At 39.6% G+C, this 14,584-nt stretch overlaps 1 protein-coding gene across 1 annotated transcript in view; it reads right to left on the reverse strand.

Moving 5' to 3' along the window:
* Positions 1-12,085: 12,085 nt before the first annotated feature.
* RPAP2 (RNA polymerase II associated protein 2) overlaps positions 12,086-14,584 on the reverse strand; it is a 35,482-nt gene continuing 32,983 nt past the window's right edge. Inside the window, exon 12 of the mRNA XM_062497373.1 lies at positions 12,086-12,636. Within this exon, the coding sequence (XP_062353357.1) occupies positions 12,498-12,636 (139 nt within the window). The 3' untranslated portion in view covers positions 12,086-12,497. The remainder of the gene's footprint in view (positions 12,637-14,584) is intronic.

Raw genomic sequence — 14,584 nt, forward strand, 5'->3', positions numbered from 1 at the left:
AGTGATTTCTGAGTACAGTCATGAATTATGCTGCTGTGACAGGATGTTATGCCCTATCTCAGTCCTTTTCATTCTTAGAGGCATGCTTTGCATAAACTAACAGAAATCACACTGGTTATAAAAAAACTGATTCTAACACACTGCAGGACTACCCTTTAATAGAACCTCATCACAACCTTACATATGATAGAAATATAATTGTATTAGTCCATTTAGAAGGCTACGGGCATTTTTTTGTACCTTCACTCAGACTTGCACCTACATGTGGTTTCAGGAAGCCTAATGTAACAGTCAGATTAAGTGCTTTCTTGCCTATGGCTATTTTACTGGAAATCCTGGTAAGGAAGACCTCAGAATAAGCATTTGTGTCAAAAAACATGTTTTCAGCGCTGCCACCCTGGAAAGGGATGCAGCAAGAGTCTGTTTCTCTTCTATTATTGATTATTTGTTGTAGTTCTCACTAGAGGATAGAAGACTAAGCCACTCTGTCTCAAAATGTCAAACCTTAACCTTTGTGCAAACTTTCTGAAGTTCAGCAAGCTGTGTGAAAATGGGCCACTGTGATTGAATAACGTTAATGTGGAAATAGTTAACTCCCACACAGCGCTGTTTCACCATCTGCAACATGGTTTGGGTCTGCAATGGTTTCACAGGTCTGTGCCGCTTGCGCAGATTTTGTGGTGGTTCTCCTATTTATAATTCCTCCTGTACTTAAAGAAATGTCTGTACAGAGATAAGCAGTACATAACATTGGTACATAGATGCAGATGCTAAAAATATAATTACATTTTTGTGCTGAGCATTCAGCTGTCCAGCCTGACTTCATACCCTGTATTCATCATTGCTTTCAGAGGCAGATTCTCACCCTACCACAGGAGATTTCATTCTTTTCTCCTGGATGGGTTCTCTTGCATTTGGTTGTATTAAAATACATTTTGTGACTGTGTGAATCAGATCATTCTGTAGCACTGACCTATCCTCCTTATCACCCTATGGCTCCACGTGCTCTAATGTTCTCTGCCAATTCTACTGGCACAGATTTTTAGCATGACAGCTTCTTCCCCACACCCTTTCTCCTCACTGTGAGCTCATCTCCCTCCTGTGTCAAACCTCTGTTGACATCCTTTTCTTTAAACCTCTGCTGAAGTTTCCACACAGCACCTGCTGCTGGCCCTTCCCTACCTCTCTTTCTGAACAAGTGTTAATCCCAGGCAAATTCAGTACGAGCTGTAGGTTTACTGGCACAGATGTACTGTAGGTACCTTGCCTGATGTGCTGATTGAATTCATTGCATGAAAAGTGCCCCTACACGGACGGCCTGGATTAAAGAAAAAATACCCCCAACAGCTGCCCAAAACCAACCCACCATGAACCAAGAACTAATATTACAGTCTTTGCTCATAGTGAGTCCCATATACTACTGGATTCCACACTGAGATTCAGCCATTCAAGCTGGTTTTCACTATGCTTAATGTGCATCCCTCTTTTTTTTTGTTCTCTCTGATAGAAGGGTTAATTTTTAGAAAGAATGCCTGGTAGAAGAAACTCAAGATTTTCGATCTTACTAGTTTGTAATAACAACTTTGACCCACGCCCAACCCCCATGCATTTATTTCTTGCTTTGTCATTCCTAATGAGCCAAAACTACTGGGTTGTACTAGTTGTTAACCACGTGGCTTAGGCTTCCTTGGACCATCTCTCTTACCCTCTTTTACCTTTTACTACTACAAACATAGTGACGTTCACTGCTATTTTCAAACATACTTTGATTTTGCAAGACCCTTAAAAAGTAACATTAGTTGGTCTAATCCATCCTGCTTTCTTGTATAGCCTAGAACAGTCCATTTCACCAGAGTGGCCACATTATCTTCTCCCCAAGAGCTGTTTACTGTTAGGTAGCCTCAATGAACAGCTCTGAACTAAAGGATCTCAAGCTCTCAAACATCTGAGGTGTAGCTCTGTCCCAGCCACCAGATCCCCGTACATCTGCAGCCTTGTCTTCTTTGATGGGCAGATTTGGTATAAGTAGGGAAGGTGGATGGAGTGCCCCAGATTCCTCAAAGAGCTCAGCATTCACTTTTGAGGCCAAAGCAAATGGTCTGCTTTTAACCTCTTATTTCAAAGTGCTTGGCCTCAGCATACTTAACCATGCTCAAAACTGAGTCTAAAGGTTGCAGTGGCTGTGTCTATAGATATGACCCAAATCTGGTGGTGATTACTTATGAAAATCTGACATAGTTCGGCTGTAACATTTCTGTTTGGTGTGCAGCCAAGTTTACAGTATCAGCAACATCAATGCAAAGCAACTGATATGGAACAATATGATCAATGGACTTTTATTTTTCTTCCAGCTCTGTGTAGGGTTAGGCAAAAGAGTAAGGGAGGCATTACAGCATGTACTGCCAGCAAGCAAGCAAATATATTTTGAATTTCAAATGCATGTTCCACCAGAAGGGGATGTTCCTTTGCAACATGGCGGGATATCTGCTATCAGTTTTGGTACAAGCTGTGTTAATGCTCAGGCCATGACTGTGGGTACCAGGAGCCCAGAGTTTATTTCTGGCTCTGCATGTGACATAGTCTGTGTACCTGGATGAGTCACTCTGCTCCTCTTTCACTTTCTTTTTCTGTGAAAAGGGGTTGAGCATCTTTGAAAACTGTTTTGAGATTGATGATCAAACTGCCAACTGATAATCATTCTAAAGGAGACTACTAATGGTAAAGAGCTCACCTCAGTGCATGCAAACATTCCATAAGGAGATGATTAGCTCAAACTCAAAAAATCAGCAAATAAAAATAATCGTGATCCTGTGAAGTCACTGATCAGTTTGATCCATCTTCAGTGGTGAATTTTTAATCGTGGTCAAAGTTCTGAAAGGAAATAATTTCTTACAACAATTAATTAAAGGTAGGAATGCATCTCTTTTTTTTTCAGTAAAAAAATCTTCCCTGAGGTTGCATTATGAAAGGTAATAGCCTTGATAGGTAACAGCCTATAGAGATACAGGGGCTGTTATATGGGGATTCTCATAGAGCAAGAAATTCTGAACAAAGCTGTTACTGTACCAGTTGATCATATAATGAAATTTAACCCATCTTAAAATGAAAAGTGACTTGAAACTTGATTTTTTCTTTCTTTCCTTCTCTGTATGTTTAGAAATGTCAAAGTGAAACACACTGACAATTTGAACACTTTTTCAAGTTGAGAAATTAATCAAAACCAACCTTTTCCTGCACAGGTTTCATTTTCAACCAAGTATGCCTCTTCTGATTAAAGAAGTTGCATAAGAATTCTTAATCATCTCTGCACAGGAGTACTGCTGTAGCTGTTGGGTGATTCATACCTGTTTTAGAGACAGCTTTCATAATAACCTGTAGATGCTGTTGTAAGACTCTTTATATAAAAAGAGTACTTTTGTCCGTGCACAAGTCATGTGGCCCTGGGGCAGTGCCCTCCCAGCTGCAGAGAGGCAGCTGTGGGCACTAAGGGCACACTTTGGAGCAGCAAGGGGAGAGCAGGCTCGTTTGCCATCCTGTGCTGAGGGAGCCGGTTCCCTGCAGCAGGTTCCTCACAGCCAGTCCCGTGTGCACACGGACACAGCCAGCCCTGCCTGGGCTGCCGGGAACCAGCGGGATGGGTGGGAAGCCCGGGGGTCTCCCGCTGGGGAAGATTGTTGGGTGGGATCTTTACAGGGCACACAGGGAGCACGCAGGAGGATGAGCGCTAACTGCTGGAATTAGTGAAGTGGTGCAGTGCAAGGGAACGGCCATGCACTGGGATGGGAAGAATAGGAAGGATTTGGAAGAAGAGGGGACAGAAACGGAGCAGAGATATAAAACAGGGTAGGGTGAGTGTCCATAACTCTGGCTTTACACCCAGTTGCAAATTTTCAGTAGAAATTTTTCAGAAGCAAAACGTATAGAGTATTGTTTATGGAGTATTATCTGTGAAATTCTGAATTCAGTATTTTTAAGAGTCTGTGGTTCTTAGAAATTGTACTCTTAGATTGTAAGAGCAGATACTCTTTGGCTAACTTGCAGGGAACTTCCTTCCTCCATTTGTAAAGGAAATACGGATGTGAAGATATGTATCTATGCTGTTGTGCTTCCATTCCCCCCTGCCTCATGCTTCTTAGCACTGATGGCTTTATCAGCTTTGCTTCAGGCGTCATCTCTCTTGTATTCAAGGTTATCAGACAGAGGTGAACTAGGAAAAAAAGAAATCCAACTTTTGACTCGAACCCTTACGACATAAATGATGTAACCCAGAATCCAGCACTACTCCTACACAGATCAGCTGTCAAGTAACAGAACTGGAGGTCAGTATTTCACCTTTGAATCACCAGATTAAACAAAAGAATTTCTTTCAGCAAAGTCTACACAACAGCACTATTTACAGTTGTATACTGACAGAGCCTTCAAGGCAACTAGGTAAACGTTTGTAGCTACACTTTTAAATTCTATTTTATTTTTTTAATGCTGTGACAAATTTTGAACTGTAGGCAGAAGGAGATAACATGCTGTAAAGTGTGAAGTGTGCTTGACAGCTAGCTGGTCTTGAGTATTTGAGCCTGAAAATGACCCCTTCATTCTTTGCAGGACAGCATCGTAACACTTTTAGGTAAGTTACACCATTACTGCCAAGCCAAATTACGTGTATTTGATGCCTTAGCACTACAGCACTGTAGCCTCAATCTTGTCCCACATCAGCCCTGGCCGTGGGAGAAGAGATGGCTTGCAGAGGCACTAGAACTGCAAGAGCTGTGGGGCTCTGCGGCGGCCCGGCCACGGTGAGCTGGACAAATGGCTTCACTGCACTGTGCCCAGAGCGCTTCTGTGCCGCAGGGCCCGCGGCAGCGGCGGGCCGGCTCTCAGCCAGCAGGGAGCTCTCGGTGTGCTCCAGGCAGCCTCTGGGGGCTGCGATGCGCAGCGGTTCCATGCTGCACAAAACACACGTTCCCAGTGCAGTGGCCTCACTAACCCGTGTAACTCAGCCAGCACAGCAACACCCAGGCTGCTTTTGAAAGGAGACCCAGCTGGGTCCCACAGCAAGGCTCCAGTTCAGCTCAGACAGAGAAAACAAGGAAATAAAAAGTTGTTCAAATAAATCTCTTCTTTCGGAGAGCGGTCTCTGCTTATAGAGTAAGTGAGCATAAAAATAGCGTTTGCATTCTTAGGAAACAATGCCTGTGCACAGTTTGCAATGTTTCAGATTCATTCTTTGGAAACAATTTGTGTGATTTATTCTGTTTTTCTTCAGGGCTGCTTGGGGTGTGTGGTTTGACACTCAGCTTGTCAGTTTAGCATTGTGAGATTGTGAGTTTTTTGAAGAGGGCACATCTGTGGTTATAGAAGAAAAACAAGAAGCATCAGATGTTCAGAGAACAAAAAAGCAGAGCTTGGGAGGATCTTAGAAATGAATACTTAGCAGAGATGACATATATATGACCCAGAGCTATAGAGGGCTAATGTGGTATCTGTAAAATCACTTATTTTTCAAGTTTGCAAATGTTCTTAATTATCTTAATAAGGAACAAACACCTTAACTACATTTCTAGATGTGAACTTTTATAATAGGCCAAGGATCTTAAACAGCAGAAGTATCTACTTGTTTGCTTCTTTTTTTTTTTATTTACTGAAAGCCCATAGCTTAGCAAACAAAATATATATTCAAAAAAGCTTTTAAGTCAATCAGAGCTTTAAGCAGTAAAACTACTGCCTTTCTAAGAACAGAAGGAACTGTTGGGACTACAGCTTCATCCCCTGTATTCCCAAGACTGCTTGGATGGCTGATGGATGTTTAACCAGTCTTTGTGCAAGAACGAGTCAAGTCAAACTACAGAGAGTTGTAAGCCTATTCAGATTTCTGTGTAACAGTGAACTGGATCTAAACCTTCAAAAATCAACAGCCGCTGGGGTTTACAAGAGTGTTTGCCTTTGTTAAAGTGCAATTATTATTCTAGCTTAACCACCCACATTGTTATCAAAGGATCATAGTATTTTCAAGCTTAGTTTTTAATCTTCTCTCCTATACTGATGTGAATTCATTCTCTCCTTTCTGGCTATGCATGTAAAGATACTACACTAATACAACTTTGCTTCCACCATCTCAGCTAAGTATTTTTAATGGATCACATGCTTTGAGACCATGTCCTCAATCTGAAACCTTTGAACAAGAAGTGCAAAAGTTAGTAATTATCTTCATGAATTCTGTGCTGAAGTGATATTTACCATTTCAACTGCCAAAATAATGCACCTACACTTTGAACTACAGCCAGCCTTGCTAAATCAGTACTAGCCACAGATTTGAAAACTTTTATTTTATTTATTAAATTAACAAATCAGAAGTGTCTGCAAAAGGTTTTCTCCTGACTGTGGATAGCACTTGCAGTACTGAGGTGTTTACAGAAAATCCTGCTTAGTGGCAAATCCTGATTAGGAAACGTTACCATTCTTCTGCATAATAGGTGAGATAGATGTCCCTAACATATGGTTGCTATAAACTAGCTTAGATGAGTCAGATCTTAGCTGACAGCTGTAAACAGGGTTGCTGTGGCTTCTTAGATAATACTACCAATTATGGTCCTTTTTGTTACTTAACTACTGTACTGTTAAATTATATTAACCTGATTTGTAGACACTCCTGTTTGAGTAGACAAAAAGGCAAGATTTATGATGTAAATCCTGATCTAATGTTTGCAGCTTATTAAAGCTGTATCCAAAGTCCTTCAAGCTCTCTGCAGTGATGACTAATTCTAACCTAATTGTAGGACACCCCAGGAGACTGCTGCTGTCCCACTAACTGTTCAATTCAGCTACATCTACCATGAAATATGAGAGGGTAAAAAGTGCCAGAAATGGTGGACAGCTGTAGTGTACAGAGGCCACACTTACTGCACTGTTCTGACTGATTAGCTTTACCAAGTCTAGGAGTTTAGTCTAAATATTCAATTCTCATAGCAAAATTTAACTATTTTCTTCAGTACTCCAGCTTCACACATGTCCATACATTGCTCAGAGGCCCATCTGCTTTCTCTTGCTTTTTGAAACCAGAGTGCTAAATGAGAGCCACCTGAAGATATGTGTTGCCAGCTCCTCCCCTCCACCTCAGCAAATCCTGTGTAGCACCACAAATGCCACAGCTCACGTTCTACAGCATCTTTCAGGCAGCCCATCTCCCAAAGTACTACCCACACTGTGTGCAGAAGTGCTTCTAAGATGAAGAGTCACAAAAACAAAACTCACATGAGGAAAAGTCTCTGCCAGTATTACTTTCTGCCTTTGCTAATGGAAGGCACACCCACTCCCTCTGACTCTAATCAGAGGAGGACTGGCTGTCAGGTGGTAGAGAGACACAGTTGAGAAACAAGAGGTCTTTATAGTTAGGTGCCTAGCCCTGCCTTGTATACCATCTGCTTCTAATGGAAACGTAAGACTTGCCAAAACCAGAGGCTGAGTCCGTGTTTTCAATATTTTATGCTCACTGGAAATGACAGTTCAGCATAACCTGCTGTCCCAGTGAGCTCAAGCTAAACCCCACCCACAGTACTGTGTGTTCACATGCAATTACAGAAATAAACAGTAAGTATGGAAAACTTAGAGGCAGACTCTTGAACTAGAGTGTGACCTAAATTCAATATAGGGCCATTATTCTTTTTTCCCTAAAGATTGCCATTCATTTGAAATCTTTTGGTAGTAACTCTTACAGGTTAAGAAAAAAATTGTGTGAAGCAGAAGCCATCAAAATAAGTGAATAATAGGATCAGATTGCTTAGAAACTCCCCACTGTGCAGGGGCAGGTCCCCATTCAGTTTTGTGCCACACTCTACTACAAATTACTCCAGGGAGAGCCAGTCTACTGCGTCAGCATTCTCAGCTAACTTTTCTGCTTTCTTTCCCCCACGAGGGAATAGGAGCAGAGGCATTACCACCATCCACTTCATAAATGCACTAAGATCTGGAGACCCTAAATTTAAGAGCATTAGTTCTCTCTGAAGCAAATGAAGACAGGCAGGTACCTAAGTTTGGATGCCTAAATTTAGAAGGTATGAGTACTGCTTTCCCCTTCCCTCTTCCTTTTTGTTCTCTCTGATATGCTAGTCCTTTTTTCTCAGCAGTTAAAAGAGACATGTCCAGCTGAGCTGCTCATCCCCTCTTGCACTTTGTAGAGTTCAGGTTCTCTCAAACTAGAGGGAGAAGGGTAGGACATAGAACATCAAGATTCACAAAACCGTTATTTTTCCCCTAAAACCACAACAGATGTCTCACTTTTAAGCTACTCGCAGACCAAAGAGTGAAAATACACAAGTATGTGACTCTTGTATGTGTTGTGTGGACACAGCCTGTGAGGCCCCAGACACATCTCATGCATGCACCATGCTCCTTGTTGCTCTCTGCATCTCCTGTTAAAAGACAGGGTAGATCTAAATTTCCAGCCCTGGGTTTAGGCAGTGGCACAGCCCTGTCATTTATGCTGCTCTAGATTTACTAAGGAACTTTTTTGTTTTGATAGTTTTCAATTAAATAAATCAGGCTCTCTTCTGCTTGTTTTAATGTAGAATTTTGCATTACTATATCTGGCTTGATTTGCAAACTTTACACAGATTCAAGGTAATCTCTTCAAAGACCTGAAAGTATATGGGTTACATTATGACTTTTCTACTTTCCTGAAATGGTGAACATCAAATGAACCACTCTGACTCCTCTTTTTCTGTCCGTAGTCCAAGAAGAATCACTAAGCATGGTCAATGGGCAAAAATAATAAAATAGCAGCAGTGAAGGGCTCTGCACTAGGAAATTCAGTATTACAGAGTGCAGTGCTTACACTGAATTTACCAGACTGTGAACTGAACTTTGGTGTGAAAATAGAAACAAAAGTATTTCCATCAGCCCCTTTTGCCAGCATAAAGACTGCTTTGAATAATGTTGAGAAAGTGTGACTCTGTGTATGTGCCGTTCTCTTCCTGAGATTATTTCATTACAGCTACGGAAAACTTGGTAAGAAATCCACTCTGTGGCATGCAGGTATGTGTCACACATTCCTCCTTTGAGGCAAAACAGCTGCAACAGCATGAAGCAAGCTTTCCTTCAAGCTTTAAACTAAGCTGTTTTTCTATTCTTTACTAAATCAATTCTAGATGTCAGAAAAAAAAAATCACCATACAAGTCTGGTTTCCTTCCCCTCCTCCCACCATTAAAAGAAACACATCATATTCTGATTGTCCTGCTACAGGTAGGTCCATGGCCAGACAGTGTTGGATGCTTTACGTGATTCTGGCAATGGACTTCTGAGACTTTATGATTCTTATCATCTAAGGTGCTGATGGCTTTACCAAATTTATGCCCCTTTCATGGAACTGTTCAGAAATAGAGGATTCTGTCCCATTTACCCTAAAACCCAGATCCATGTTGTCTCTCCACACCTGCAGCTCAGAAGTCAGTCACTACAATTTAATGTATCTGACCTAAGGTTGAAACCACCACTGACCCAAATTGCTCTCATCTGTATAACTAACACAGAAGGAAAATCAGTAAGCACAAAATCAAGGCCATAAGGAAACAATATGTCTGCTAACATAAGCAAAATGAGAAGGGGCAGAACAACACCAAAAACCAGCTGAGTTAAGAAAGAGTGACACCTTCTGAAGGACAGATAGTTGTGACAGAAACTTGCTTTAAGATAAAAATTGATATCTAGATTTGAACATTTCTGAGCAGTTAGGCTGTTACAAAGCAAGCTTATAAGAAAACTACATAAATTAACTGAATTTTTTTTACCCGAGTTGTGATTTTTATATACCAGTTCAGGCTGACAGTATTGAAAGATCTATTTGGGACGAGCCTATAGCCTCTCTCCTATTCAAAAGTATTGGGTGTATATATATATACTTTTTGCATTTATTCACGTGTGTTACTCACATCTAACGGAGGTGAAATCATTACAGATAAGTGAAGAATATCCTTTCAGGGTGTTCCCAGCATGCTACAGAATATTCTTCTGGCCTCATGGACACATAAATGTTATTTTGTTCTCGTAGGGCAGAGAAAAGAATGAGAGAGCTTACTACACAGCAGTGAAAGAAGAGATGCAAAAATCCTGAAAGCTGACTTTTTAAGCTGCTGAGGCAGACAGTAAAAGCAGTTATAATGAAACCTGATAAAGAGGTCTTTGAGCCTGCAACCTATTCATTCTTATTAAAAGATCATACATTTCCTACACAGTAGGTGCTGAAGACCAAGCCTAAAAATAACTACCAAAGATCACACTACTAAACTGACAGGAAGTGTAAAAACTTTCCAAATGAGAGCCATCAAACCTGATGAAACACAGTCACATTCCTAGTATGATATACATTTATAATGCCTTCTAGGTGTACTCTGTAGGACAGAATTGTTGTGAGGTAATTGTTGTGCTCCAAGGCAAATATGCATGGAACAGGATAATGGCTTGCTCATAATCTACTCGCTAAAAATAGAATTTAGTCAACTTCCAAAATCAGAAGTGAATAGATACAAATTCAAGGTTTAAGTTCTGCTCAGAGTATCATACCTATTACTCATTCTTCTATGGAATTTATCTTTTGGTGAGGTCTTGACCCTTCTCTCCATGTATCTCCATACATAAACTAAACTTTTCCCATCATGGTACAAAACCAATTTAACTTTTATCCAGTAATTTTTATAAATTTTGCATCCGACACACTTTGATCATAATGGGTATTTTTTCCCCTATTGCATACCTAGAAAAATGCATAGCTCTAACTCTGCATTAAAGGTTATCCTAATTCTAAATGGTTGCTTTTACAACTTACACTGAATGTAACTTCCCATTGCAATGTAAGTCTGGAAAAGTCAAGCATCTCCTAAATAAAGTCTACTGCACAATGAAGCTTCCACAGCAAAGTTGCATGAGCTCCTGTCTGTCAGGAGTAACCCACATATTTACTCTGATTATCATGAAGAAACAAAACAGCAGTGAACTAGTTTAGTGTAGAGTTCCTTTCTGGTGTCCAATTACAGAAGCAAACCAAAGGAATTAAACTTTGGTTTCTTATATGGAGTGGATGAGTAGCAGCCCTGGTAAGGCTTGCCTCAGCTTTAACTAGTGCTAGCCTTTGCTACAGATTAAGCACTGCCAGTTACAACTTTCTTCTCAAGTCTATCAAAATACAGTGTCCTATGGACTGAGAACTATGCAATAAAACATACCATGGAATCATTAAGAATTACTAGTGGATTAGTTTTAAATGCAGTTTTTTTAGTTTTAATTTTAGTGCAGTTTATAATCAGTTAGTGACAGAAGCAATTCCAAACACACTCAGCCTAGATAACACAACTCTTTGAAATGAAACGACTACTGAAAGCAAAAACATTTTAGTTATTAAAATATATTTAAAAGGTCCCAATTAATAACAACTAGAGTCTGCTTAAAAATAACTTTCACACAAGTTCAAAGACCACCCCTTTTCTTAGAAGTATCATGACAAACAGGCTATGAATCAGACATATTTGAGTACTGTCATCATTCTTAAAAGGTTCCTGCTCCATGCATTAGAGCAACTGGAGAAATGTCAGCAGCACTGCTCTTACCATTGGAGGTTCACACATATTTTTCCCCCTCTTTCCCTGATCTCTGTAGACAAGCTCTGACTGAAAGTTTCCAAACCAAGAAAAACCAAACCAATCCAAATTCCTTTTTACTGCTTTTAAACACTTTACAGATGATCCATATTTTACTTGTCTTCATACCTGGGGCAACTGCGATTAGTCAGCTTCTTCACAAGACTTCAAAATTCTAACCCATAGGAAGGAAATGAAAAAGCAGAAATGCAAGTAGTACAATTCATACTGATTTCATTTTTCATTTAAAAAAGCTCAAAAAACTGTAGACGTTCTTTTTTTCTCTGTGCAACTATTTCAGGTAGAAGGAGATGCAAAGCAGTGAGATCAGTAATGATACTATAATGCTGTATTCACGGGATCAGTTGAGTATGACCAATGTAAGTAAGGTATTTGCTCTTCAATTTCTAGGGCTACCTAGAATGAAAAATGTAATCTCAACATTGTGCAAAAAATACACAGCTCTTAACTCAATTTTATATCACAAAAACTGAACATAACAATTTCAATGTAATAATTAAAAAATCCCTGCTGAGTCCTAGCCATTGTAGCCACACAGAATTTTATTTTTTTAGTAAATTGTGGTAGCAAAAATTCCTCTCAAAATTGCAGTAAACCAACCATACATTATCAAAAGATTAGTGTGATAAGTAAGCAGCTGGCATTTACTGTAAGTGACAAAATGATGACACTCATTTCCATACCATTCATATTTCTTTACTTTAAAATGTGCTTCACACATTTTCTCCTCCAGCTGATACAATCTGTAGTTACTGTACATACTTACAAAATGCTGAAAATTAAACCCATGGTTAACCAGCTTGGTTTTAAGATACACAGAATAGTTTGAAGTTGATTGACCATTCCAGTTGTCCGTGTCAGTCCATTCTAAATATTCTTGTCAAACTTTCCAGATCTTCAGTTTTGAAATGCAGTTCTTCCAGTAATGTGGTCAGGAACTGTGTGTACACTGGGCTTGTCTGAGCATTCTTGAAAAGTGGAGTTGTTTGTGACAATCTGGAAAAAAACCAAACACATTTCATACAGCAAAGCAACTTTTGAGTGGCAGATGTTAAAAAGCAAAGCTTGTGAGTTCAAACAACTGTATTGAAGAAAAGTAGTTTATAATGTCACATTTGATTCATTACACTATATAATAGACTGTATGTATGATATACAATGAGTGTACCAAATTATTTTTTATTAGTATGTAGTAAATAAAAAAATCTATTAGAAAAAATGAGAGTTGTTTGTATGCCTCTAACCAATTGTACACAGATGTTATATATTGTAGATGGATGTCAGAACAAAGTGCAGAATGTACAATTACAAGTGTAAAAGGAAGGATCCCAGTCATCATTTATTTCTTTACCAGAAAGCTCCTAAACAGTCATGCAGTAAAAGTTACAAACTTCTTCATATGACTAAAATATGACAGATAAAAAATTCCTCAGTTTGGAAGGAGCTACCACTATACAGATCACCTACGTGTATAGTATCTGTATGCAGATGAGGTGAAATATTGAACTATTTGTTCTCATTTGCCTTTTAATTTATCTTATTTTTATCCTGAAGTCCTCCCTTTTTCTCCTAATTCTACTGCAAAATATTGCAAAGGTAGTAATAACTGAATCTACTTCCTAAGCCCAAATATAAAATCTTTAATCAACAAAATCGAATACTGAAGCTTATGCTGAATGTTAAGAAACTTCAACGCCAAAGATTACTGACAAGATCACTTACAAGAGCTCCTATCCCAGCAACAGTTACTTTGTCTCAAATACTGTAGGTACACAGTGCCATTGACACCATACACAAAAGAGTTATTTTAGAATACATTTGTGTAATGATGTACTTCTAGTAAGAAATTCAAGATAGTCTACAGCTTCCTAAAAACTTCCCAGCTCAGGAAGTCTTCAAGCAAGTAACAACTGAGATCAATCTCCCTGCAGCCACTGATACTAAGACCACCTCCACTTGAAAAAAGCTGTCTATGATAGAAGATTCTTTTAAATTAAGCAAAAAGAGTGATAAAACACAAAGGACTTTACAAGACATACTAAATAAGAATCCCTTAATAAAAAAAATTAGTAATAATACCACCACCACCACTAATAATAATAATAATAATAATAATAATAATAATAATAAATATTTAAACTTTTAACGAGTTAAAATTACTTCCTCTTTCTTTCTGGATTCCATTTCAGTTTGTAGATTTAGCTAAATAGTTCTGCTCTCTAACACTGACACTTGGTGAGGTGGACCATGAGAGATGCTGAAAGTAAGAGCAAGGTGTGGAAAGAAATGACACACAACTCTGCTAGGTATATAAAAGAGAAGTATTCAGAGTGAAGTTTGTGATTTTTGGCCTGAGGCCACTGGGTTTTGTAACGCACTTCACGCCAGACGGGACCGAGTTGTTTCTTTGCTGCTGGGAGGTGCTGGGGTTACTCCCTGGGCTGGGCAGTCAGAGAGCCCCTGCCCAGGGCTGGCAGGAGGAGGAGGCTGCGTTTGCACGGTGAGGCTTTCTCTGCGGGGAGCGCAGGAAGAGCTGCCAGGATCAGAGGAACCACTGCAGTGTTAGTCCGGAGACAGGGACAGCGGGAGGAAGACCAGGAGGTGCATTTCTACTTGTCTTCAATTCACCCTTCTCAGAATCATGCAGGTTGTATATGAAAAACGACTGGTGGCAGAAACAGTCCTGACTTCCTGAGTGCTGGAGTGAGATAGTTGTAGCACTGTAAACCATTCTCCTGGCTATGATGTAGATTTACGTGCATTTTTATATGAATGTTCTTAGTCCTGCCATGAGCTTAAGAGGATATTAAATAAGAACATTATTTTTCAAAACCAGTAGAAGGTTTATGCAGTTTTAAGGAATACTCTAAAACCATTATTACCATGAAGCTCACATGCCTTTTTTTCTTTTTTGTTTAGAACCGCAGCTGGTGATATTACATAG

The sequence above is a fragment of the Cinclus cinclus genome, chromosome 8, assembly GCF_963662255.1.
Source record: "Cinclus cinclus chromosome 8, bCinCin1.1, whole genome shotgun sequence".
NCBI lineage: Eukaryota > Metazoa > Chordata > Aves > Passeriformes > Cinclidae > Cinclus > Cinclus cinclus.